Raw genomic sequence first — 26,968 nt, forward strand, 5'->3', positions numbered from 1 at the left:
CTTAACTTTCTGGACTTTGCTTTCAGTTCTCACTCCTCAAATCACCAGGTATCAGCTCTGTCTCTCTCCCTCCACATCTAAAATCTGGTTTGAATTTTGAAGAAAACTTGCATTCTTTTTGAATTCTGGATCACTTTGCATTTTCAGGATTCCTTTTTTTTTTTTCAAAAAAATAATATTGAATTATGAGTACCAGCTAATCGACTGGTTGTTGTCTTGTTTAATCAGATCTTGACGAAGAGAAGCTTTCAATCTGAAGCCATGGCCCTGGTGAGTTATATTTGGTTTCCTAGTGACCAAAATCTCTCTATATTGTACAAATTAAGCTCCATTTTTGGAAGTTATATGCTTTTCATAACTTCTGTAACTTTCCGTAGCTTTTGTATATAAAAGTCTGGCTTTTATTGATCGAATTGGCTCTCGTCTAGTTCTATGATACTTTTTCGGTTCTTAATATAAGATTTATTTAGATAATCTAATTGGATTAAGGAAGTTATGTAAGTTAGTTAATTATAAGAAATATGACATGTTTTTCTTAAAACACCATAATCATTTTTCTTAATATCTTCCCTCCCCCTTTCACTTGATTATAGTTAAGAGAATATCCATAAGGATAATTTAGAAAAAACTGATAAATATGATAAATAAGTTTTATATTTAGGACCAAGATCAACTCACCAATTAAGCCATATATTAAGAATTGGAGGAGTATTTAGAAAAGTTTTAACTTATAGAATTGTATGGAGTTTATGAAATTTATTGTTTGGTTTAAAATATCTCATTAAAATATAATTTGCTTACTTGTTATTATTGTGTTTGTGCAGATCTTGCACGCACGCAAAACAAACAAAAATACATACAAGATATTCATAACAGCAGAGTATAGTGGTGTGGAAGTTAAATTGGCACCAAATTTTGAGATGGGTGTTTCTAATAAAACTCCTCAATATCGCAAGATGAACCCTATTGGCAAGGTATTATTTTTTTTAATTATTATTTTATATTTTGGTTGGGAAAAGGAATTTTTTTTAAAATTAATTGATTAATTAAACTTTACTAAAAGTTACATTATTGCGCTTTCAGGTTCCTGTGTTGGAAACTGCAGATGGTCCAATCTTTGAGAGTAATGCTGTTGCTCGCTATGGTAACAAATAAGGCCATTCATTTATCACTGTTAAAATGTTTTTCTGTTGTTTATTAAAGGGAAGGAAGTATCTTTAGGTATTTTTCTTTTTATAATTATTTTCTTTTGAGTCGATGCAGTTGCTCGATTAAAACCTGACAATGCTTTGTACGGGTCTTCTCTCATTGTTCACGTAAGTTTTCTACCAATTAAACAGTTTTAAATATAAAAGTTGAATAACTAATTTATCGAAATTAAGCAAATCAACCGACCTAATTATTTTAATCATCTACTTTGAAGTGAATTAAGATATGGGAGAATTAGAACAAAAGACCTATAGGAAAAAATATTTGGTGCAGAGGGTCATAAAAATTATAATTATTTTAAAGGACCATATATTAAGATATAATTTTAAAAAGACTAAATTGCCCATAACTAATCCTCTTATATTCTCTCACGTGATATCTCAATTATTTGACAGTTAGTGAGTTTTCTCCTTTTTCACTAACCCACATCTCATTCCACACAGATTATTTGATTAATTTATTATCAGTTTGTAAGTCTGCAACCATATTTTTACATCAGGTGCCCATTCCGACGTGCCCCAAAATAGGTGACCAAAAATTGATTCTTCTCAACCTGCAAAATCAAACATGATATAGTTCAATCCATTTGCCCACAAAAACTCCATAATTTGTTTGAGAAAAATGCTACTCGTTAGTGTTAAGTGCTTGACCCCTCCCAACAAAGCTCCTCAAATCACAGACAGTATCTCCTTCGACATAAGAGACAAAAAAGCAACCAACAAAATTAACCCCTTAGATCAAATGGAAGTTGTGTGGAAGTTAACATTTTATAAGAATTAAACTAACATTGCCTCAAATCTTTAAACTAACATTTTATAAATCTTGATCCATTTAGGATTTTCCCCCCCTTAAATGAAAACAAGAGCGGCGGCAGAGGGAACGAAGCGGGCGGGGTCAATTTAGTATTTTAAAATTTATATTTTAACATTTGGTCTTTTTAAATAATTCTAATTTCTATGGTTCTTTTTACTAAATAATTTTCTCTACATGTCCTCTCTTCTAATTTTCCTTTAAAATTTTGTATTTAAAATCAAAGCAAAGTCCCCAACTACTTGTTACATTTAAAATTGGACGGAGTATTTATTTTTCGTAGTTCCTCTCAGTCTAGATATTCCAGATGGAGGTGGCATTTCTTGCTAGTTTCTTTTGGTCTTAACATCGTCTGTTATTTTTTGTGTTTCAGGCTCAAATTGAACAGTGGATTGACTTCTCCACATTAGAGATTGATGGCAATATTAATGATTGGTATAGGCCAAGAATGGGACAAGCCCCTCATCATCCTCCGGTAACATGTTCTAACAACTCTTCCATTTACATATATGTGAGTTTTGATTATTGTGTTGAGCAATTCTGATGTTGTCAATTCTAATAACCTAATGTTTATTATTATTATTTGTTAAACTCATGAGTTGAATTCTTAAATGAACTAATTTTGACTTTTTACACTTAAAAAAAAAAAAACAGAATCAAAGCGCATGCAAACTCGCCCATAATTTGAAACTTGGTCAAAGCTAATGGTGGCTGGCTTAAACTTGATAAGATTCATGTTTTAATTTGAGATGGACAAGTTTAATCTGGAAATTTTTTTGTTAAGTTAAGATAATGTTCATTGTTGAATCTACCGGCCCTTTATATGTGTGCCTAAATTCATAAGATTGACAACTATATCATTAAAATATTTTATAAGCAATGGTGCTCATTGGTACCATAAGATCTAAATAGTCTAAATTATTTCTTTTAAATAAACTAAATTCAAAGTTTTTAATATGTAGTTTTGTAAACGATAAACTTACTCTTCTTTTTTAAGATTTCGTGTATATTAAAATAAAAAATTATTTAAAATTTTAAAATTAAATTAAATCTAAATTTTTACCAAAAAATCAAATCGTAATTATCTAAAATCAATTTGAATGATTTACATTAATAATCAGCATTCCATTAATATCATCATGACGTACATAATTTCATGAAGGACCCAAAAATTTTAGGATGCAAAGAAAACACACTCATGTATTGATGTGTGTGTGTGTGTGTGTTGTGATTTTTGCAGCGCGTGTGTCTAATTCCATTAATATCATCATGCCTTGAGATTTATTTAATTTGGTGTGAAATTTTGTGTCTTGATGAAGGTTGAGGAATTTAAAATTTCAGCATTGAGGAGAGCACTAGGGGCGTTGAACACTCACCTTGCTTCTAACAAGTATCTGGTTGGCCAATCTCTGACGTTGGCTGACATTATTATGACTTGCAATTTGTACAGAGGTTTCACTCGCCTCATGACCAAGAGCTTCACTTCAGAGTTTCCTCATGTTGAGAGATACTTTTGGGCCTTGGTCAATGAGCCCAATTTCCACAAGATCATTGGTGAGGTTAAGCAGACTGAGGCTACTATACCTATATTGCCTCAACAGAAGCCCAAAGAATCTGCCAAGCAGGCCCAACCAAAGTAGGTCCAATAAGAGATTGAGAAGCCCAAAGAAGAGGCAAAAGAGGAGGAGCGATGCATAAGCCTCATGAAAAGTTAGTCTTAGTTGGAAGGGTGTTTAATTAACCGTGAGGTGTCTTTGTTGAGTAGAACTTAGTTTCTTGTTAACTTTGTATTGAATTCTATGATGTGGTTTGGAATTAGTCAATTGCATCCTCTATGTGTGTGTTTTTATCTAATTATGATATGTGAATCTTTCATAAAGTCATTTTTTCTCAAGTCATTTTTTCTCGAAATATATTCTTTATATTCATTTTGGTGGACTCATTAGCAATGCTTCTGCTTTGCTTTTGAGAAAAGCTTCTGCAAGGCTTCCTTAAACTTATTAGTGGTCCTTGCCATGTGCCCTAAATGAATATGTAAAATGTGCATTAGTAAAATATATTTACGTAATAATGTTAATTGAAATTGAGAGACTGTAAATATGGATGATCTCAACTAATTAGTGTTATTAAGAAATTTATAACTCATGTCAAATTATTAAGGCTTAATAAAAAAAAAGGGGCCTTACTTTGAAAATTATTTTTAAGAGGTTAATTCTACGGTTTGAACCCATGACCTTTTAGTCATACAAAAATAATTTAACCAATTACTCTAAGATTTCCCTTCATTTTTCTATTTAATAAAATGATCAATTTTTTTTTTTTGTATAGTTAAATGCATTTAGGCATAACGTGCAGGTTATTGACAACTTATTATTGAAAATTAATGCAATTAATCCAATGAACTTTTTTTTAATAAATTTAATATACACATGCACACATGCAAACATACCAATTCTAAGTTTGGATTGTGAGACTTCATCCAAGTGTGACAAGTGGTATTAACATTAGTACAACTAGCTGTTGACATTTTGGCACGAATTTGTCATGAACTATAGTATTATACTATATAGAATGTAGTGACATATAAAAATTAATTAATTTCAACTAATTAGATTAATTTTGAAGGAAAAGGAAAAATTTGGGAAAAAGTCCGTTATGTTAAGTAAAATGTAAGAATTACAACAAAAAATAAATCTACATAATGGAAGTTATGTGTATTAATTATAGAAAATTCATAAGAAACCATTTAGGTATAGTGGATATTTTTTGGGCTTAAAGGTTCTAGTGGATATTTAAGTATAGAATTCCACAAAACAATTGCTCGGAAGCTATAAACATTTGCTGTTAGCACTGTAATATTTATTGTGAAAGTCCACCGGTTGTACAAAATAATCTCCTTCGTTGTTCCATTCTTCAAGAGAAAAAACCCCGTCGATTCGCTGGTGCTTGAAGAGGAGCCAGATCTCGAAACTTCAGCCCGCATTTTGCTGGGGAAGAATAAAAATCTCTGAACTTTCGTTCCGTGCTTATCTTCATCGGCACTTCAATCTCCGCAGTAAAGGTCTGCTTCGCTGCTCGTTTTTATTCGGTGATTTCTCTCTGTGTTGACGTGATGAAGAAGTTGATTTTACTGGTAATTTCTATCTCCGACTGGTCGGTTCCAGTTAGGAAAGTAGAATGCTTTAAATTCTCATATCTAGAGGCCGAAAGTAAAATGTTACAGTTTGTTTGGATGTTGTGAAATGAGCTTTGCTGTGATGTCCATCAGAAATTGATTGCTGATAAATCTGTGAAATGAATAAGTTTCATTTGAACACCATGTAACGTTTTACATCAACTGAGAGGGGATTTCTTCTGATGCAAAACACACATCCGCACGCAGGACTAAGTTATTTTACTTAGTTTGCTGAGTTGCAAGTCTTTAGCAGTCTGCATATGCTATTTCGTGAAGGTGTAAATGGGATACAGATAGCCCTCACCAAGATTGATACGTTGTCGGCACTCTCAGGGTTCTCTTTTATTTAGGTTGGGTTATTTACATTGCTTTGTACTAGGAATTTGTGGTTGCATTAACTTCGATCTTTTGTTTGTATTATTTATTACGGAAATTTATGGATGTTTTCAATTCTAAATTTTATATTTTAAACATAAAATTTTGTTCTTGATTTTGTATTTTAGCTTTATCACTTTGTTTTTTCTAATTGTACGAAAATTTAGTTAATCTATATAGTAATTATTACCTTGCATTTGAATTCCCTCATCATTGTGTGGAATGGGGACAAAGTGACATGTCCTCCGTCGCAAGGAATGGGTAGACAAGGGGATATTTTGTAATATGATCCTTTCTACAATCTTATTTTGAGTTCAAAAGTGTTATTTTGATGTACAAAATTTTTTACCCCTTATTAAGTATGTTGATTTTCATTCTACTCCATGGCAGTGAGCTGGTGATTCATGGCTTTACCCTCCAAACTTCCATACCAGCTCAACCTCTTCCGAACTTTTTTGAATGCAAAAGTCAAATGGGTTCGAGACCCATATCTTGACTCTGTGGTGGAGAAAGAGAAGAATCTCAAACAGGCAATTTTCCTCATGAACCATATTATTTCATCTCCTTCTGAATCTCTTCCCGTCTCCACTGTTTCTCTGTTCAAATCTCCTCTCAACCTTCCCACCACGACAGCCAAATTCATTGATAAATATCATTCAATCTTCATGCAATTCCAACCCAGACCTGGACTACCTCCTCATGTCAAGCTTACTCCTCCAGCCTTGGCCCTCCACAAAGAAGAATTGGCCATTCATAGCTCTATAAACATCCGTCAAGATATTGTTAAGAGGCTTACAAGGTTTTTAATGCTTGCTGGCATTTCAAGATTGCCCATTTATATAATTGACAAGTTCAAGTGGGATCTAGGTCTTCCTCATGATTACATAACAGTGCTTTTGGCTGATTACCCTGATTACTTTGACATTTGTGGAGTGGAAGATCCATTGACAGGGAAAGAAGTGCTTGCCTTAGAGATTGTTTCGTGGAGAAAGGAGCTTGCTGTGTCTGAGTTGGAGAAAAGGTTAATGAACTCGTATTATGGTGGAGGAAAAAGAAGGCATGATATTGCATTCCCAATGTGTTTGCCAAAAGGTTTTGATTTGGAGAAGAGGGTTAAGACGTGGTTTGAGGAGTGGCAATCATTGCCTTACATTTCTCCATATGAAAATTCATTTCATCTTGAACCAAATAGTGACCAGGCTGAGAAGTGGGTAGTGGCGATTTTGCATGAATTACTTTGCCTTCTTGTGTCTAAGAAGACAGAGCGGAAAAATTTGCTGTCCTTAGGAGGGTGTTTGGGGTTGGAGACAAGGTTTAGGAAGGCTTTGGTTCATCACCCAGGAATATTTTATATTTCAAATAAGATTAGGACTCAGACTATCGTGCTTAGGGAGGCTTATAGAAAGGACTTTTTGGTTGAAAAGCATCCATTAATGAGCACGAGATATTGGTACATTCATCTCATGACAAAAGTTGAGAATTACTTGAAACCTGCTAAGATGAGGGATAGTCAAGAAGTTAAAGCCTAGGAATGGAACTGGACATGTTTTGAGCTCAACTAGTTAAACTGACAATTGGTTATGTTTTTCTAAATAAAGATATGGGCTTTGTAAGATATTACTGAGATGTTTATGGAAGTTAACAATGTTGTAATTTCCTACTGCTAGAACTGGAGGGTTACTCCCTTCAAGTTTCTTTGCAATTCCATATTCCCAAGTGGTTGACTTTGTTTTGGCATGTAATATATGGTGAAGTAGATCGTTATAGATTTGAACTCTAGCTTCGCCAATTTCTTGAGAGCAGGCCACAATGAGTTTCCTTGCAAATCCCTTTACTCTCGGTGTGGATGGCTTGCCTTTGTATGAGCCAAGGAGGTGGATTAATTGAAGTGGTTGTAAGCTGACTTAGATACCACTTCAATTCTGTGAAAGAAAACTTTTCAGCACTTCTGTCACCAATTTCTGTGGCATCTTTATAAACAGTGATTTCTTGATCCTTCAGAAAAGTGCATTTGATGAAGACCTGCACTTGATATTCTATGACAACTTGCTACGTGGTATGTTAGTAGTTTGCAATATGAGTGTCAGGAAATGGATGCCAGGGCTTCTCTTGTGGCATAGCAGGGACAGGGCCATCTTATAGGATGGTTTATTATTCTACTTTGGATAGTTCGTGACCTATTCCAAAAGCAATGTTTCCTCATTCTACTCTATAAAGAGCCATTTGGAATGTAATCATGATTGCTCTGGCTTCTGTTTGAGATATTGCCATTTGAAACGTAATTATGTAGTCATGTTAGGTGTACTATCATTTTCCTGTTTATTTCCATAATGCTTGTCTAACTTTTTAGAGTCATAAAAAACTAAATAATTGTTCCCCCCCTCATGTTAATCCACTATATATATGATAAAACAACAAATGAATGGAATTCCTTTTCAGAATGTTTAAGAAGATTAATGATCTCCATAGCACACATGATATAAAGGAAAATTCAGCAAGAGGAATTCTTCTGTAGGTTCTCCACATATCCCTTGGCCCTTTCAATTCACTGTCTGCCGCCCTTCCTGCCCAATCTGTCTTGATCTCCTCTCTTCTGTTTCATCTTCACTGTGATCATCTGAGTTCAGCATCACGCATTTTGCACCTTTGCCTTCTTTCTTGTCTTATAGGTGTTCTCCATGGTTGTGGTTTTGTCTCTGACTGTCATCTCTACTCTCACGTTTGTGGCTCCATAGATCTGCAGCTAGGGTCGACAGTCCTCTGTTGCCTGGATCTGCAGGTTCCTCCTCTTCTGTCCTCTCCTCCACTATTGTCATGTCCTCCTTCATTTGCTTTGAGCTTTGCCGTCATTATTCCTTCTTCCTCTCCTCTCTCCTATTGTCACCAGTCCCTCTTCATTTACATGCCTCAAGTTTGTGTATGTGTCATTCACCGATGAAAGATGATTTTTTCGGTAATGATATTTTTTTGGTGCAAATTTATTTGTCAGCGAGGTTTGAATTGTTAGATTTCTTCTTTCCCACACTAGAATTTGGGTTCTGGATTTTTTCTAATTTTTATTGTTTGAATGAATTTCAAGGAATAATAGTAAAAATAATTGTTGGTTTGGCTGAACAGTCTCCCAGCCTGGGAGACCGAGCTGGATCCAGTCCAACACCGAGTTTGTTCTGGGTTGGACCAAACCATGGTCTAACATGTCAAGGCCAAAGGGATTTCAAACCAAACCTTGGGTTAGATAGAAATCCGGTCTGGTATGTTTGTCATGCAGCCCTATCTATCTATACAGGCCTAACTTTCTGTGTTTGCACATATTTGGAGACAGTATGTTCAACTTAAATTTATGTTATTTACTTTCATATATTTATGAATGTTGTCCATCTATAATGCGCTAGTTTGAGGCTTGCCGGGGGAAAAAAAATTGTGATGTGTGTGGGATAAGCTATACCTGCAATTTACTTTTTCTTTGTCTTGGCATGGTTTCAAAGTTTCCGTTAATGAATTTTCCCTAGTTCATCTCTGTTATTCAATTGAGCAAGAGTGCAAGATCCAGTTATTTGTTATTTCTGCTTATTTGTATTGTCATTCAGCTGCAGATGAGAACATAGCAGGCATGAAAATGAAAATATGCAGTGGATGGCGTCGGTTTCTGTTTGGTCTTCCTCTTATTTTCTTTCTTCCCCATCTGTTATCTGGTGGGTTATTCCTTATTCACTTATATTTGTCAAAAATATCTTGTCGTTTGATGTATTGTGGTTGCCTTACTAACAAATTTCATTCCCATTGTATCAGTCATGGAGTTGCACCAAAACTCAAGCATGCAGGAACCCCAGAAGAAACTTCAAAAGAAATTTGATCATCTGGTTCTTGGTTCTGCTGCTGGTCAAGGCTTGGCTAATCGTTTGCAATGCCAAGGTTCTCCAATTCTCTTTATAAAATAGTATTTTTTTTTTTTTATTATATGGTGGATAAGAGGTTTTAACCTCTTTTCAGTTGTTAACTAGTCACAGAAAATATGGTAGTAATTTGAATTTAGGACCTTGTGCTTTAGTCCCTCCTAATCAAAGCCATATTACTATTGAGTTATCTGGGAACATTTTATCCAATTGAATAGGCTTCTTTCCCTGACACTTCATAATGATTGTAACTTTGCTCTCTTATTGTTATTCACTGTAAATATGCTCACGACATTTTGAAATCATCACACTCAGTTCCGTTATACATGCTTCAACCTTAGTTTTGCAAATATTATTAACAGATACTGAAACTTATTGACTCCTTGTTTAAGTTGTTTTGTAGGTGAAAGCAGCATTATTTCTTGTGTTATTATTAATAAGTTGAATTTCATAGCATTATGTAAAATTGTTTTTGTTTATTGTTTCTAATACGCATCCTAATTTTCAAAATTTCTTTCTGATATCTGAAAATATATAGTAACTGAACTATATAAAACGAAAAATCTATCAAACTTTTAGGGATTAATTAATTATGCAATTCTTGGCGCAAGGGAGCTTGGAAGTTATGAAACAGCTATTGGATATGCTATTAGATAAAGGGAGCTTGCATAATTTCTTAGATGCTAAAATAGCTTGGTAATTAAAGCTCATGGTACGATAGGCTGAGAGACTAAACCTCATGGTTGCTAATCAGTAGAAGTGAATGATCTTGAAGAAGTTTGTGCATCTGGAATGATCAGTGCAGGGCTGTCATTCATGGTAAATGTTATTTTTATGTAGATGAATCTGTAGTTCCAAGTTAGAACTGGAAGATTACAGGTTTACATTATGAAAAATAAATGGAGAAAGAAGTGAAATAGGCGTCCTCTAGCTTCTGAGATGCACGAGACTGTGCTCAAAAATCGATTCTTCCTCAAACCCTCCCATGCTTCGAACTCCACAACTTATTCCCTCTCAACGGCTCCCAATCCCCCCCCCCCCCCAAAAAAAAAAAAAAAAAAACGACCCCCTAAAAAGAAAAGGAAAAAAAGCCCTTACCTCACAACCCATATGAGGTGGTTGGTGTTATTTCCTTTTTTGACCCTTCCAGATGCCTCAACTATTATAGCAGCCTTGAACCCCCAATTACACCTATTATTTCTTACCGTAGATTTTCAGCATTTCAGGTCCATCATTAGTACTATTTTTCTCAAGGGCTTTTACTTCGTCATTGATGTTAATTAGGCAATATTACAATTATATTTTCATGATGTTTTTCGTTTGACATTTGTATAGTCTCTTCATTATTTAAGTAAACTAGCATTGGCCTGTGCAATACGGCATGAGATGCTAAATTATTAAAAAAATTGCACATAATTCCATGCGATAACACAGCTAGTATTCTGGTTGTTCAATTTTATATATATAATGATGATGATTCTTATAATGTATTTCACCTTTTTTAACAGTCTCTTTGCATTTTCCCTTTTAATCCTTTTTGAAACAATGCACAGGAACTAAGTCTCTCAACAAGACTCACTCTTCTCATAATGTGTCACGTGCTGAGGACATTGCATTTGTCACTGTCTTTACCATTTACAATTCTTCTGCTAGCAACGTAGATGATAGATCATCAAACACAGTTATTGGGGATTCTTCATATAATAAGGTGCAGAGGTCAATGGCCGTGTTGAATGTCTTCATTAACTTCGTTCAGGTAGTTATTAAGTACAACTTGTGAAAGTTATTGCCATGTTACCATAGGCTTATTCCCCTACAATTGCATGCTAGTTCTGTAATGAGGTTTGTGGCAACTTTAATGCTTTCTGGACCAGTTAATGCCCAGGATTTCATACTTTGGTGTTTACTAACTGGAATTAGTAATATGTTATTGTCTAAAAAGGTAAGTCCTTCATGAACCTTGTTCTGCCATGAGCATCATATGTTCTGCTACCTAGTCATTTGTTAGCTACTAAAAAATATGTGATTGATACTGGAGCCTGGCTTGGGAAATTAAAACTAAACTTACCTTTGGTAGCATACAAGCTGAATTTTATGACATTCAAAGTAAGTTAATTGCTTTCACCATTAGCAAAGAGAGGATAGGCCTCTGGGTTCGTTTTCTTCTCACTTTCACAGAGAAGTATTCAGTGCATTTGATGGGCCTTTACTGGAAATGGAATGTTTACTTGAGGAAAGGGAAAAAGATAAAGCCCTAAAAAGTGAGGCTGGGGGAGGTGTCGAAAAGGGAAGTACTAATAGGGAGAGGGATATTGCCTTTTTAACCACGCAGTTTGAGCCAAGATGGGTTATTGGCCTTTCACTAACTTGTGGAATTACAAGAGAAGTTGGGGAGACATCTTGTTAATGGACGATTAAGTTGGAGGAGACTGGATCCAGGATGGGTTAGATGGGATGTTGATGGCTCTATCAATCAAGTCAGTGAAGCAACTTGTGGACGACTAACACACGATGAAAATTGCAATTGGAGATGTGAATTCATGAAGAAATTAGGATTTTACGCAAATAGTATTGTTCAGACATAGGATCAAACCTTCTCAAAAAGGGTGTTTTTAAATTCTATGGAAGCTCTTAATAATATCTCAAAAGTTCATGGCATAAGTCACCCAGCTTTCAGCATAGTTGAAGATATAAGAAGACTTCTTATGTGCAATTGGGAAGTCACTAGTGATCATATATTTAGGGATGCCAACATTTGTTCTGACTAGTTTGTGTGTTATGCCCACACTATTGAAACAGACGATGCTCATGTCAGAGCTGCCAATTGAATGTGGAGATATTATGTTGCATGATTTAACTAATGGGCTTGTGCGCCCTCATGTTTTATCAGTTGGATCTTTCTCTATCTTTGTGCATATCCTTTGTAATAATAATAATAAAAAAAAAGGACAGAAAACTGACCTAATCACATGGTGCATGAGGTATATGAGTGGATGAGAGAGAATGTGGCTCTTCCTTCCTATATGGGATTTCGGCTAGACCAAAGGGAGTGGGGGAAGAAATCGACAAGGTTTTGGATAGTAGGAGAGCACATGACCTCTCAGAAGCTTGGAGTCTCAATTCATTTTCTTTTCTTTTGTTGGCTATTTTGCAGTTAGTCATTGTAGAGTTGTCCTTCACTTTTCCATCATTGTCACTAGAGAATATTAAGCAGCTTATACATGCTGAAACAAGAATTTCTAGCATGATCTTCTCATTGATTTGTTGTTCAACCTCTCCATCTTTTTGGGTTTCAAGAGCGTGTGAATAGCTCCAATGTTTTTAAGGTTCAGTCTTGTGCATGCGGCCTGCTGTGGGGATATTCTCTCATGATCTTGAATAAATGATGCACGCATGATCCTTCAATCGTGTCATTGTATCAATTATTCAATTAAATAACTTCATTTTGGGCATGATAGCCATTTTTTTTTGGTGATATGGTCAAATGTTAAATTATCCAACTGAATTAAGTTTGTTGTCTATGCATTGTGTAGTAAGTCATTTTCATTTGATAACTTGGTTGAGTTTTTATTATCATTGTTGATGCGTAATACACTTCATTTAGTGTTTGATACATGTGAATTCGCAGGTGACAATGCCCCAGAGCAGCGTGATCATTCTTACTGACCCAGCATCTGACTTTTCATTGCACAAAAATAGGGTCTTTCTTTATCCTATTCAAGGTGAATATTCACGAGACAAGTTGATGCTTCAAAGGATCAGGTCTTACATTGTAAGATCATGTTGCATTCATGGTAGATTGAGCATTTATGGAGGTTTAAATTGTTGCTTTTCATATCATTCAATGTATTTCCTTCATTTGTCCACCAGTTTATGTCTTCATGATAATTTTAATGGCACAATTAATAGTTTGTGGTTATACTTTTAATGGCTCAGCTGGTTGAAGTCTTCCCTTGTTTATGATAGCTTTCCACTTTTTCACTTTGATATTGATGGGAACAATAAATTTAGTGAGGTCGATCCTCTGGGAGAAACAGAATTAACGAGTAGCAATGTAGCATGACTAACTGTAGTTGGGACCAGGGAGTTCAGGAGAGAGAATGTGAGAGAAGCACTGGGAAATATAAGGTTGGTTGAGTGAGTTTGAGTTTGGGAATGTTTTGAAGCTGGGGAGAAATTGGACTCTTAAAAACAAGGGAGCAGTCCCTTTCTTATTTCTGTGGCTTTTCTGCTTCTTTTCTGGACATACTACTGCTGACAGGAGAATTCTGCTTTTTTGTCATTAAATGATAAAAGCAGAGTCAGTTTCACCATATATTTGATCTCCTTATTTGTCTTGTATCATACTTTTATGTCATTATTAGAAGAATGCTAATATTTATCTTTTTAAAATGAATATCATTTGTTTGGCAGTTTTTTTTAGGAACAAGCTTCAGGAGCTTTCTCAGAGGCCAGCAAGTACCACACACTATATTTTCACTGATTCTGATATAGCAGTGGTTGATGATCTGGGACATGTTTTCCATGACCACCAAAATTTTCATCTCGCGTTGACCTTCAGGAACAATAAGGCTCAACCTTTGAATTCAGGATTCATTGCAGTGAGGGGTACTGCTGATGCAATTTTGAGGTGCATAAATAGATCTGCCCGGATTTTTATCTGAAGTGAATGTATTTCATATTGGCCTGAAATGTCACCATTTTGCTATTGTTGCTAAACGAAAATGATATGATTACAAACTCTGGGAAATAGTGATGAGTCATGATATCATGTATAAATACTGCCAATTGATGTTCTATATTGGTATGTTTTGTTTTGCACTTGGTTATTACCTTCAGCGATATGATTCTATTTCTTAATGAAGCATTTCTCTGTAATCATTAGATATTTAGATATCATTTTCTTTTCCTCTCTTTTGCCTTATTTTTATATATTCCCTTGACTTAAACAATTTGGGGAAAACGCAGGGCAAAGCTTTTCCTACAAGAGGTTTTGAAAATTTACAGCTCAAAATACATGAATGCTTCTCGGATGCTTGGTGATCAATTAGCTCTTGCTTGGGTCGTGAAGTCCCATCCTTCTTTTGATGCCAGCAGGTTTTCAAAGCCCCTGTCTTTCACTGAAGACATTGGTGGTACTTCGGTACTGTTCTTACCTTGTGCCATATACAACTGGACACCACCTGAGGGTGCTGGTCAATTTCATGGCATGCCCTTGGATGTTAAGGTATAATATTAATTGCAGCCTGCAGTAGATATTTACCTGGATGCCTGATCTTCTTTCTTTTTTTTTTTTTGGGGGGGGGGGGGGGGAATTGTACTAATTGTCTTTGTGTTTATACTAAACGTGCCGTTTTGTTCAAATTGAAAATAAAAGTTGCCATTACTCTGTGCCAGTTTGGATCAGCTTAAAAAGGCATTTTTGCGCTTTATGAGATAAATATGTGAGAGGAGTTTAGTCTCGTAAAGCTTAAAAGTGCTTTTTTTAAGTGAAGGCAAATGGGCACTCTTTTTTTTATTTTTTTTATGGAAGATGTAAAGTTTTCCAAAAGTTATCAATAGTATTTTTCGCATCAGCAGACTCTCCTTAGTTCCAGATTGTTTACGTTTTGAACAATTTTGCATCTCTTATCAAACTTTTGTGTAAATGCGCTGCTTAAAACCACAAGGACTGAATCGGAGCCCTTTTAGTGAAACCAAAGGGACTGAAGTAAAAGTAAGCAATATTTAACTAAAGTTCTTGTATGGGATTTATTTTTTTAATGCAGGTTGTACATTTTAAAGGATCAAGAAAACGCCTAATGCTCGAGTCTTGGAACTTCTATAAATCCTCTCCCATCATTGAAGACATGTTATGCCTCATTCTGGCAAGTGGACGAACCAAGTATGATTTTTGAAGTTCACTGGAGAATTACTTGATATTTTGTGCAGACATGCCTCACAACTTAGGAGAATGGTATAGCAGGAAATTTTTTCACCCAGATATATCCACCCCAGCTTCAGGTGTGGTAGATTTGTTATTTTCACGAGAGTTCTTGGCATATTTGTAAGACAAATATTTCACTCAGACTCTGAAGATAATATAGAATGTAATGGTACTCTCATTTATGACTTCCCTTTTGCGTCCTTTTGCCGAGGAGATTGTAGATGGCATAGTACTTGTGGGGTTTTTTCAAAGATAGCTAGTGTGGGTCCGAAGTCTTAAAAAATAGCTTTATTACTCATTTATGAATAATATAGTTTATTAGAGTTTTTATATTGCCTGTTTGGGAGCCTGATGATGGTTTTCACATGTACTGCGAGTGTTTGGCAGCTTAAAGATAACTATGTTGAGTTTACAATTGATTTTGATAAATATATAAAAGGTGTTTGGATTTTTTTTTAAAAAAGTATGGTTTTAAACTTTTACAAATCAATTTTATAAATATGTTACAACTAAATATATTCTCAAAATCATAACAATAAATCAATTTTATTCCCAGTCTATTCTTAATTTAAACACGCATTGTTAATGATTTGGGGCCTGCCAAACAAGCACTAGATCCACCAAGTTGTTAATGTTATTGTTGTATTGTTAATAATCAGACCCTTAAATATCCATTGCTCATCGTGATCACTGCTCAGGTGTAATGATTATATTTAGGAAAATATTCAAGATTTAAAATTCCAATGAAAAAAATAAGTACTATATTCTGGGCCAAGAGAAAAATTCGGGGACTCAGAAAGCGAAAATGTAAGCATTATATGTTGATATATTTATAATTGATTTTCTTGTCTTTTCAAACCGAATAACCAATCGTCCTTATTTCAATTATTTTCATGCAAGAAGTAAATTGTTTGAAAAAATTGGATTGGGAATGGCAGAAGGTAAACTAGTTTGTGAATTTAAATCTAGGGAGAATTTCATTAAACCCCTACTGTAGAGAATTAGTGTCCAGCAACACTTACAAGATTCTACAATTTCACTACACCCCCAAAACTAAAATAAAATTAAAATTTTAGGGTGAAAAGATAATAATACCCTTACTTTTTACTTTTTTTAAAAAAAAGAATAATTGTGGCCGGAACTCTGGTGACCAGCCAGTTGGAGCTTTGATCTTTGGCACTATCCAACTGAGCACTGGTGGCTGCTAGTCAGGGCTTCGGTCACCAAAGGATTTTTCACAAAGAAGGTGATTTCAACCCATGACCTCCTAATACACAAAAAAAATTATGACCACCAAATCAATCAATTCACTTACTCATATAATGCAAAAAAAAAAAAAAAGTAATAAAACAAATGCAATTGTCCAAGTGTAAATGAACATATAAATTCAGCTATTTGCAACACAAATTTAATGATTTACAATACAAATTCGGTGATTTACAAGAAACATAAAGGAATTCACAACCTCAAATACAAGTATTTATGTGTAAAAAAAGAGTAAAATTTGATTATTTATAACAAAAATTCAGTGATTTATAACTCTAATTTAGTTATTTACAAGAAACATAAAATAACTCATAACTCTAAATGCAAGTGCTTAGATGTGAATGATTAAATAAAATTTGGCAATTTATAACAAAAATTCAATGATTTACAACTCAAATTTGGCAATTCACGACCTCAAATACAACTATACAAGTGTTTTTGTATAAATGAACAAGTGAAATTCAACAATTTACTACAAAAATTCGTCGATTGACAACTCAAATTCAGTGATTTACAAGAAATATAAAATAATTTATAACTCCAAATATAAGTGTTTAGATATGAATGATCAAGTAAAATTTCATGATTTACAACAAAAAATTTGTGATTTACAACCTAAATTTGACGATGTACAAGAAACATGCAGAAATTCATAGTCCCAAATGTAAATGTTTATCTTTTTTGTAAATCACTGAATTTGTGTTGTAAATTACTAAATTTATGTTGAAATTACCAAATTTCACTTGTTCATTTACATTTGAATACTTGTTTATTTACATTTGAACACTTGCATTTGTTTTATTACATATATATTTTTTTTGTACCATATAATCAATTGTATTAATTGGCTTAGTGGTTATAAATTTTTTTTTTATCAAGAGGTTATGGGTTCAAATTCTCCCGACCACCTTCTTTGTGAAAAATATTCTACTGACTAGAGCTTCAATAACCGACCATCAGAGCTCAGCTAAAGGTTAGAGCTCCAACCGACCAGTCAACAAAGCTTAGGCGACAATTAATCTTTTTTTTTAAAAAATAAGGGAGTTATTGTCTGTTCATCCTAAAATTTTAATTTCATCTTGTTCCTAAGGGGTTCAGTGAAATTTGGAATCTTATGAGGATTGTTGGACATAAATTCTCTACAATAGGGGTTTAATGAAATTCTCCATTATTTTTTGACTTTTAATATTTTGAATGGCAAAAGTTATTAAAATCTAGAATTTGATTTTTTTTTGGGGGGGGGGGGTCATTGGAAGAGGAGGGGGTAATCAGAGGATGAGCCGGACATAATTTAATGGTGATGGCCATTGTTGCTAATGGTGATTGTTATCGTACAATAATTTTTTTTATGGAAGTTATCGTACAATAATTAATTAAAATTATGTTTTTGGGAAAAAAAATTGAATTGGTTAAACAAGTAAATAGAAATATAACCAAAATATTATCGTTACACATGACATTCCAAAAACAGCTACTTTGATACTATATAAGAAGTGTTATTTCGGGGTTTGAAATATTTTATCTTCGTATATTCTTGTTTTATGTAAGTGTTATTATCTAAATATTATTCATGCATAAACAATAACAACAAGCTACTTAAAAACTGTGAATTAAATTAAACAAAACTTAGCGGAAATATTTGGACTAAATTATATAGATGGAAAAATTAGAGTGAATTATATAAAATTTTGAGAGAATTACAATGAGATATTAAAGAAAAAAAATAATTACAAAACAAATTTTAGAAGTCGTCATTTTCTATTTTAAAACTTGTCAGGCTACTTAGTTGTTGTTAAGATTTTTTAGTAATTTTTTTTTTTTTGAGATCGCATTGTAATTCCCTCTAAAACTTTCTTAAACTTTAAATTGTATATCAATTACCTCTTTAACCTCTATAATTTAATAATAAAATTCCCTAATTTTTTTTCCCAATAACCTCCCTAACTTTTAAATTATGCATATGGTTTTAATCGTTATTTATGTACTATATAAATTTTATTTTTATATACATGTGATTTTTAATATTTTCAGTGTTTTGTGGGGAGCCTAATATTTTGAGTTATATGTAGATCACTCCTATGTATGGCACAAAAAAATAAAGGTCACTCCTGCACGATTGTCTAAAAAATAAAAAATAGAAAGGTTTCAAATCCTATTATTAATACGAAGACTTTGGTAATTTATAAGTACTTCTATAGGTGGTTTTTAAACACGGAAGCCTCGATCTTGGTGAGGAGTTTACTCAAGTTTTTTCTAACAAAAAAATCGATTATTTTTATATCACATGAGGTTATGGAATATATAATTTGACTAGGGTGTGTTTGGATGAAACCAAACTGTGGTTTGGAAAAGTGATTCTGGAGAATAGATTCTGGGGAGAATAGATTCTGTGAAGAATAGATTTTATAAAAAAGTGATTCTGAGAAGTGAGAGTGTTTGGATAGTTGTTATCAGAAACACTTTTTATATATACAAATCACTAAAAAAAAGATATAAGTTAATATGATAATTACAGAAAAAATAGATTTTATGATATATTTTAATTTGAAGGAATAAAATTGTTAATAATATATTTTTTACCAACATAATTAATAATACATAAGATAATATAATTAATAAATAATTAATATATATATATTTATAAAATATAAGATTAAATATGTTTATAAAAAAATATGTTTATAAAAAAATAACAAGATACATATCATATAGGCTCTCACACTCTCCCTTTCTTCTCCAAAAGCAAAAAATTTTTGCTTTTTCCAAAACCATGGTTTTGGTTTTTTGGGGGGTGTTTGGGTGATTAATTCCCCAAACCATGGTTTGGGGTGTCACCCAAACACACCCTAAGGGTGTTTGGCTAACATTTTTCCCAAACCATGGTTTGGAGTGCTTGCCAAACACACCTTAGAAAAAAATCAAAATCATGGTTTGCGTTCAAAACTATGGTTTTGAGAAAAGCAGAAACTTTTTACTTTTGGAGAAAAAAGGGGAGAGTGTGAGAGCCTATAGGATATGTATCTTGTTGTTTTTTTTATAAACATATTTTTTATAAATATATTTAATCTTATATCTTATAAATATATATACATATTAATTATTTATTAATTATATTATCTTATATATTATTAATATATGTTAATAAAAAATATATTATTAACAATTTTATTCCTTCAAATTAAAATATATCATAAAATATATTTTTTCTATAATTATCATATTAATTTATGCCAATTTATATATATAAAAAGTACTTCTAATAACAACTATCCAAACACTCACACTTCTCAAAATCACTTTTTCACAAAATCTATTCTTCCCAAAATCTATTTTTTTCAGAATCTATTCTCCAGAAGTTATTCTCCAAACCATGGTTTGGTTTCATCCAAACACACCCTAAATATTTAACAAAATTGATTTTTTGCGTTGGCAAAAATAATGGTTTTTGAACTACTTATAACTCCCATTCGTGAAGTCAAAGGTTGTCTCGCCTCTCATGAGTCATGAGTTTACGAGTTTATCAGTCTGTAACTTTTTAGTTTCAGAGCCTTTTTCGGGGAACCTGTTCATGAGGTCGCAAGTTTGATGCATAATCCAAATTTTAAAGTAAGAATCTTTGGGAAGAAGCTCTCTCTCTTGATCATCCATGGAAGCCACAAAGCCGCTAGTAAATACGACGACCGCCAAACTTAAGCTAGCGGCTCTTTTATGGCTCGAGGGTTTCAAGGAGGCCTGTTGTCTTCATCGCGTTGTAATTCTGTGTTCAAGGTCCTTCTCTTACTCATCTTTCCATTTTGCATTCTTATGCGTCGGCTTTCTCTCTACTGTCTGTTTTGTTTCCCAGAAACCCATGGTAAAATTTGAGAAAACAATTTTCATAATTTTATATTTTATATTCATCTATATTGGTAAATTTGTTCTGTCAATTGTGAGTTTCTGTGATCTTTTCAATTAATTTAGGCGGTAAAATCCATGTCATTGTAAAATTAAGGATAAAAATATGATGATGAGGTTCTCAAATTGGGTTACTTCCTTTCTTTGCTTTCTATATAGTCAAACAGAGCTCTGATCGGATAATGTTTATCTGCTTTCTTCTCTTACTTCTGTTTTTCTGGCATAGGTCTAGGAAGCTTTTGGTGCGGACCGGGCAGTGCTTTCTCTTAAATGGTTTGATTTTCTTAGGAAGGTAATTTCGCTGTCTTCAATCATATTTTCAGTTATCACAATGTACATTCAAATGTAGTTCTAGTAAACCTGTTAGTGGTAAACCTGATGATCTTCTTCCAATCTTATTAATTATTTCGCTGATTCTGGAAAGTCTCAGGTACTTAATTATATAGAATTGAGCTTTTACACTATCAGCGAAAAACTACTTTCATCAATGTGCAAGTCGTATTTTACCTTTTTGTAATGCTAACGTTTATTAAATTAGAGTATTTGAAGTTCTAAGCGTGTGTAAGTTTAAAATGGCGAGTCCATTTGACTTAGGATGGTTATATTCCTGCTCTGTTCCATGTTAAAACAAGGTGGGGGGTCTGGCTTCCATAAATTAGATGAAGCTTAATTTGCATGATAATTGATATATTGCAGTTATTAATTATGTATATACTTTATATTATAACAGTTTGAATATGGATTTAGCTTCAAAGGAATCAATTTATCTTTGGATGATTGTTGGATAACTAAGTGAATGTGGTTATTAACTAAGTCTAGTTGAGAAAACTAAACAAGTGCAATAGGAATTCTCGTGTCTCCAGTTTATTTTTTCCTCGTGACTTCAAGTGTGTTTGTTGTGAGGAGCACTTAGATTTCTGCGTTTGGAAGAACTTGCTACCCATCTAACTGGTCTGCATAAAACATTTGGTCTGGTTCCTTTTTAAATATTTTCTGTTTTGCTTTTTTAACAAGTGGACGGTGTTCATGACGAATTTTATGAATTAAAAAAAAGCATGATAGGTGGGTTTTATTTATTTATTTATTTTTATTAATATGAGGAATTGTATGACTGATAAGTTGATGAAGTTCAGTTTTTACTATTAATGATCTTCTTTCATATAATCGCTTTTTTTCCTGGTTATCATCTGTTGGTTAATGCCTACATACGTTAGAGGTCAATGGCTTATACAATCTTGTATAAATATTCTATTAAATTATTTGAACATCTTCAAATCTCTGTACAGTTTATTCGTCCTGAACTCAGTTGTCATCCCGACATTGCAGTGGATATTGCCTGATCAGTGCTCACAGTTCAGTTCTCGTAAATTGTGCGGCTTTGGTGGCATTTTGAAATTTTATTCTTTCTTACGTCGTGGACTCATTCATTTCTTTTATGTAAGTATGTAGTTACAATCATCTGACCCTGATGTTCACACTTTTTCTTTATTAAATACAGGGCTGCTTGTATCTTGACAGGATTTTTGGGTTATCTATTACTATGTGTTTATATATTCAAATTTATTTTACTGATCATTTCAAGATAGCCATGTACTCACCAAGAGGCTTCTTGAGTATTATTGATGAAATATTCAAGATGCTTGTCTATATTTTTTAGATGCTGTGATTTTCTGATTATTAGAGCTCATGTTAACCTGCATGTAATTGTTCCTTGCAGGTCTTTTGGTTTTACCCATTATATGTGTTCAGCATAATTTTAAGCGCTATCTGGTAATACTATGCTTTAAATCTTTCATTTGCGTTTGTTGTTAGTTGTCAAATTATTTGGTATTTGTTTGCTTCTTTTGAAATAAGTTACGGAACTTTAATAATTTAGGCAGAAAAGTGCTATTAGGAAGAAGATATTAATATATTGGATCCTTTAGCCTGGATGATTGTTGTGGATTGAAGTGGTCCATGGAAGCCCTCTTTTTTTTTTTTTTTTCTGTGATGAAAATCCATGGAAAGCCTCTTGACTTCAGTTACTGACATCAAACTGCAGCTAACAGCAATGATTTCCATTCCCATGATACTTCTGGCTTCTTCTCCGCTCTAATACCTCTAATGAGTAGTGAAGAACTTCTCTAAGTTCTGTGACCTAGTCCAACTTTAATTAAAATTCCTTATACTTTACTATCCTTCCATGAGAAATTAGAACTTGAGAAGTAGATCTTCCGTCAGAGATCAGCCCAGGTGCTTTAAAAATTTTGAATAGCAACAAGAAATGTTTCAATATTAGAATGATGATTGGAATAAAAGCTCAAATTCTTCAACATTCAGATTTAACAAATTTAAGAGTTGATCAAGTCAACCCTGATACTTAAAGAATGTTATGCTTTCAGGTACAATGACATTGCCAAGCATGGGTATGACGCTATAGATAGATCCAAGTCTCCTGCAGAGGAAGGTTCCAGCCAAACTAAATCATCGGATAAAGCAAATGCTTCCAACATCAAAAGGCTTTCTGGCTTGGGACGGTAAGTATAGAGTCCTGGAAACTTAACAGTAATTCTTACCATTTAAATCATGCATTGAATGGTTGAGCTATATTGTATTTTCTTAATCCAGGTTCATGATTGAGACTGGAGAGCTGGTTTACTCAATAATCCTTTTGAGTGTATTCTTTCTCAAGGTGATAGCCGTCATCATCATCATCACACGTGCGCATGTGCGCACACATTTGTATTTGATTTTGCAAGAATGTCAACTCTCTTCAAATGAGTTGATTTTGTAATTCTTGTTTGAATTTTAATAAGAAAGTTGTGATTGGCGTGCAATCAATATACTTTTTCTTTTATCATATGCAGGTCTATGCTACAGGTTTCATACCTTTCATAGGGAAGATGCTCAATTTTTTACTTCTTTCCTGGATGTATGCATATTACTGCTTCGAGTATGTCCTTTATCAACATCTTAGCTTGATGTCTTCTCTCTTCTGTTGTGTTTAAGATTTTTATTTTTATTTTTTCAAATCTTTTGGTAAATAATATTTTCTTTTGAATTAGGTACAAATGGAATTTTAATAAAGTTCCTTTGGACAAAAGACTGGACTACTTTCAGTCCTCCTGGGCATTTTTTTCTGGGTTTGGTAATATAATTCTTTTCATTTGCGACTCATCTTCACGTCATTTACATTTTCACTTTACAGGGTATATAACCAACGCACGGACTGCTTATGTTGTGTTTCATCTTCCTTATCAACCTCAGTTGCATATATGTATGTTGTGTCTGCATCTAACAGTTCACATCACTAATTTCTCATCACTGTCGTGCCATGTCATTGCCTTAGGGCTCCATTGGTAACTGTTAAGAATTTAGGGATTGGCTCTGTAAGTGTTTTATAAGATAGGGACATGTTTAAAAGCTAAGCTATTGGGGCCTATCAACCTACTTACTAATGCAAACTACAAGGATTGATAGAATAATTTTTCCCAAGCTAAAATCTTTGCACATTATACTAACAATGGTTTTCTGCTTTGCTGTGACATAGAATTACAATATGGTGCAAAAATTTATGGCAGCTCTTTTTCCCCCCAATTTACATTGAGTTTTCTTTGTCCTTACAGGAAGCCCCTGTGTTTTGGCTATATTTTTTTTCTCGCCACTTGTCAGTTATGGGATTATGGCTATTCTTTTCCCACTGGTATGTTTGTTTCCCTCCCTCCCCAAAACAAAGTATTTTCTTCGTGCATTTGTGCTTTTAATTTTCCTTCCTTGATATTATACTATTATGAATCAATGATAGTGGTTTTTATTTTTCAGTTTGTTTTAACTGCGACTGGGTCCAAGGTTGATCAAGAAATATCATTTGAAAAAAGCAAATGGAGAGGCGTAAGAATGGGACGGCTTCCAATATTTCATATTGCACATAAAGTGTCGTAAGCTCTGCAACACTCATCTCTTTGCTCTAGAGACATGGCACTTTCAAGCTTAACTACTTGACTAATGACTTAAAAGGCATCAATCTGGTGATTAATGAAGTTTAATCATCATGATAATAACTATGAGTTAATGCAATAATGATTTAAAATGCATTGAAGCAATGATTGTTCATCAATTTTGAGGTCCTTATATCATTAATCAACAGTCTATCCCTTTGTCATTCCCTCCCTTTTAATACCGCCTCTGAAAAGGATGGTATAATTATGATGCAATGTTTCTAGCAAATTACCGACTTCCCAGCAAGTTGTTCCTAGGTTAGTTTGATGTAGTTGAGATGCAATCCTTTTCTTTCCAAAGTTATATACTACCTCCGGTCCTAAATATAAAAGCTAGTTGACTAATTTGAGTAGATTAAGGAAATAAGTTAAGTTAGTTATTTGTAATAAATAGGTGTTGTGTTTCCTAAAATATTCTCACTAATCAAGTGCATTGGCTAGATCTATCATTATTATTAGGATTATCTTAGAAAAAAAACATAAATATGAGAGACAAAGTAGATTGGGATCTTATATTTAGGACCAAAATAAAAGTCAAATAAGGTCTTATATTAAGAACCGGAGGTAGTATTTGTTATCCCAACTATAAGAACTATTTGGAATTATTGGGAGCTTGTTTTCTTCAGAGTGCTTTCACAGTTTCCTCTTCTTTTTTTCAGTTAAAAGTGTAAAGATCCTGGTTGTAACATCAAAACTCAATGAGAAGTTGCCTATTCCTGTTTGAGCTTAGCATGAAAACTCAAAACCTTGATTGGGGAGAGTAAATCATTGTTTTATTGAAACTATTGCCTCGTATAAGCTGCTCTTTGAGATAGTTGACAGCTGTTGGGGCCGTAGTATTTCTTAGTTTGTTACTATGGAAACCCAACTGTTTACTGATTGGTTGAATTGTTTTCTCCATGCTGACTTTCAACTGAAAGGTCGGTTAAAAAGAGTAATTTTCATGCATTGACTAAAAGATCATGATTTTTCCTTGTGTGAGGTATGTTTTAAGAGTTCTGTTCATCCTATCATACGGAAGAATTGTTGTACTCTGCGCGTTCTGCTAGGATACCTAAAGTAATGTTTTTTTAGGCTGAGATAGATATATAAAGCTGTTATATCTACACTCAGCATTGCGCTTTTTATGTAATTCAGACCTATGCCTTACCTTAGTGTGTGTTTTGGTTTTTAGTTGGAAACCACCAAAACGTCAAACCAGACACGGTCATAGGCGTTATAAGTCCAAAATTTAACTTTGAACCGTTTGACTCTGAACCTTTACATGTTATGTCCCCTGCTATGTCTGTATTGGATCATTTTCTATCCCACAGGTGGGAAAGATATGTTTAGATTGGCGAATTTCTGATAAGTTTTATGGTTATGGCCTGTATGATAAATTCAGATAATTATTGCCATATGAATTTTACTATTATAATTTTAACTTGATTTTTCCACTTGCCTTGATTGGTCCCTCTGTAGTAGATGTGGATGTTATCTTTGCTTCCCTTGGAGAATAAAGACCGGACAAAAGACAACAAAGCTCAATGATATGTAAGGAACACAGTGATTTTGTCCAGAGGGACTCTATTTTAATTTGATTCTGTACTATGCTTTCTATTGTTAATTGTTACTCCCTCCGGTCCTATGTATAAGATGCAGTTTTTTCTGGCTGGGCATGGTTCTATTTATAAGATATATGTCTAAAATTTTAACCAGTTTTTTCTGTTTTTGCTCACATTAATCACATGCTATATTACTGCAGTAATTATCTCATACATCTCTTTTTCCTACTCATTGTCTCTCTCTCATTTACTCTCCCCTCTATAGATAAGGGTATTTCTGAAAAATAAAATACTTTTTTAATGCATTTATTGTCTTCAATCAATTTAAACCAACTTCTGATCATATTGTTTGCAATATTGCAATGTATGCTTTCTTTTGTTTGGATGTAGACAAAAAAGCTTGTTTCGGTCCTTAAAAATTGGCATGATAATGAAGATTAACTCAATTCTTGCATTTTGAAATTATGATTTTATGGCAATTTCACCTTTTCAAGGGTATTAAAATGAGATCGTACAAATTTTGATGATCAAGTGTTCTAATTCTGGGAAATAAAAATACTTTTCACTTTGTTCATGTTTTTTTCTTTAAGTAATAAACTCTTACCTGTTTGAATGAAGCAGATAAAGTGCTTTACGACAAGCGGATGGGTGGGATGCTGTGCTATGGCGTGTGCATGCCGCATTACTAAGATTCATCTTCTTTTCGTTTTAATGAGAAGAACCATCCTTCTCTTTGTATATCCTTGTATTGAAGATTTCTTTTGGGCCGGACGATATTATTTGTACAGTGTCAACTAGATGTTTTTGGTGGAAACTGATGGAGAAGAGTTCTTTGATTGATTCCAAGTTAATGACTTATGAGGCTTAATACTCACAAAACAATGTGCAACTCTTCCATT

At 33.6% G+C, this 26,968-nt stretch overlaps 4 protein-coding genes across 7 annotated transcripts; all 4 read left to right on the forward strand.

Annotated features, from left to right (window-relative positions):
- On the forward strand, positions 1-3,805 carry LOC114759971 (elongation factor 1-gamma-like). Its single transcript, XM_028949220.1, has 7 exons — positions 1-48; positions 229-270; positions 825-974; positions 1,084-1,144; positions 1,264-1,316; positions 2,393-2,494; positions 3,339-3,805. Exons 2-7 carry the CDS (start codon positions 262-264, stop codon positions 3,657-3,659), a joined length of 696 nt encoding a protein of 231 aa, XP_028805053.1. The 5' UTR covers positions 1-48; positions 229-261; the 3' UTR covers positions 3,660-3,805.
- Positions 2,606-26,968, forward strand: LOC114759970 (protein EI24 homolog). 2 transcript variants are annotated; one of them, XM_028949218.1, is made up of 13 exons: positions 2,606-2,617; positions 20,163-20,422; positions 20,775-20,840; positions 21,835-21,985; positions 22,266-22,318; positions 22,930-23,064; positions 23,156-23,219; positions 23,395-23,480; positions 23,593-23,675; positions 24,154-24,230; positions 24,350-24,465; positions 25,989-26,058; positions 26,691-26,968. In XM_028949218.1, exons 2-12 carry the CDS (start codon positions 20,301-20,303, stop codon positions 26,053-26,055), a joined length of 1,020 nt encoding a protein of 339 aa, XP_028805051.1. In that variant the 5' UTR covers positions 2,606-2,617; positions 20,163-20,300; the 3' UTR covers positions 26,056-26,058; positions 26,691-26,968. The 2 variants fall into 2 exon arrangements, with proteins under 2 accessions (XP_028805051.1, XP_028805052.1); XM_028949219.1 differs by lacking the exons at positions 23,593-23,675; positions 25,989-26,058; positions 26,691-26,968 and adding an exon at positions 23,736-23,804 and having other exon boundaries at positions 24,350-24,464.
- LOC114759969 (protein WHAT'S THIS FACTOR 9, mitochondrial-like) lies at positions 4,943-8,944 on the forward strand. Of its 3 annotated transcripts, XM_028949216.1 has the most exons (3): positions 4,943-5,080; positions 5,402-5,544; positions 5,960-8,944. In XM_028949216.1, the coding sequence occupies exon 3, from the start codon at positions 5,974-5,976 to the stop codon at positions 7,096-7,098; it is 1,125 nt and encodes a 374-aa protein (XP_028805049.1). In that variant the 5' UTR covers positions 4,943-5,080; positions 5,402-5,544; positions 5,960-5,973; the 3' UTR covers positions 7,099-8,944. The 3 variants fall into 3 exon arrangements, with proteins under 3 accessions (XP_028805049.1, XP_028805047.1, XP_028805048.1); XM_028949214.1 differs by lacking the exon at positions 5,402-5,544 and having other exon boundaries at positions 4,943-5,152; XM_028949215.1 differs by lacking the exon at positions 5,402-5,544.
- LOC114759972 (uncharacterized) lies at positions 9,061-15,725 on the forward strand. Its single transcript, XM_028949221.1, has 7 exons — positions 9,061-9,261; positions 9,359-9,481; positions 11,016-11,218; positions 13,091-13,234; positions 13,893-14,092; positions 14,431-14,689; positions 15,231-15,725. The coding sequence occupies exons 1-7, from the start codon at positions 9,180-9,182 to the stop codon at positions 15,357-15,359; spliced, it is 1,140 nt and encodes a 379-aa protein (XP_028805054.1). The 5' UTR covers positions 9,061-9,179; the 3' UTR covers positions 15,360-15,725.

Source organism: Neltuma alba, unplaced genomic scaffold (assembly GCF_004799145.2).
Source record: "Neltuma alba isolate B1F8T4 unplaced genomic scaffold, ASM479914v2 tig00010924_pilon, whole genome shotgun sequence".
In the NCBI taxonomy this organism is placed as follows: domain Eukaryota; kingdom Viridiplantae; phylum Streptophyta; class Magnoliopsida; order Fabales; family Fabaceae; genus Neltuma; species Neltuma alba.

Bases quoted from the DNA above. Each gene is read 5' to 3' on its own strand.
- LOC114759972 (XM_028949221.1), top strand. From the start codon at position 9,180: ATGAAAATGAAAATATGCAGTGGATGGCGTCGGTTTCTGTTTGGTCTT. The intron at 14,093-14,430 runs GTGCATAAATAG...GGGAAAACGCAG, and splicing joins ACTGCTGATGCAATTTTGAG to GGCAAAGCTTTTCCTACAAG. The intron at 14,690-15,230 runs GTATAATATTAA...TTTTTAATGCAG, and splicing joins GCATGCCCTTGGATGTTAAG to GTTGTACATTTTAAAGGATC.
- LOC114759970 (XM_028949218.1), top strand. From the start codon at position 20,301: ATGGAAGCCACAAAGCCGCTAGTAAATACGACGACCGCCAAACTTAAG. The intron at 20,423-20,774 runs GTCCTTCTCTTA...TTTCTGGCATAG, and splicing joins GTTGTAATTCTGTGTTCAAG to GTCTAGGAAGCTTTTGGTGC. The intron at 23,065-23,155 runs GTAAGTATAGAG...TTCTTAATCCAG, and splicing joins AGGCTTTCTGGCTTGGGACG to GTTCATGATTGAGACTGGAG.
- LOC114759971 (XM_028949220.1), top strand. The intron at 1,145-1,263 runs GTAACAAATAAG...GAGTCGATGCAG, and splicing joins TAATGCTGTTGCTCGCTATG to TTGCTCGATTAAAACCTGAC. The intron at 2,495-3,338 runs GTAACATGTTCT...GTCTTGATGAAG, and splicing joins AAGCCCCTCATCATCCTCCG to GTTGAGGAATTTAAAATTTC.
- LOC114759969 (XM_028949214.1), top strand. From the start codon at position 5,974: ATGGCTTTACCCTCCAAACTTCCATACCAGCTCAACCTCTTCCGAACT.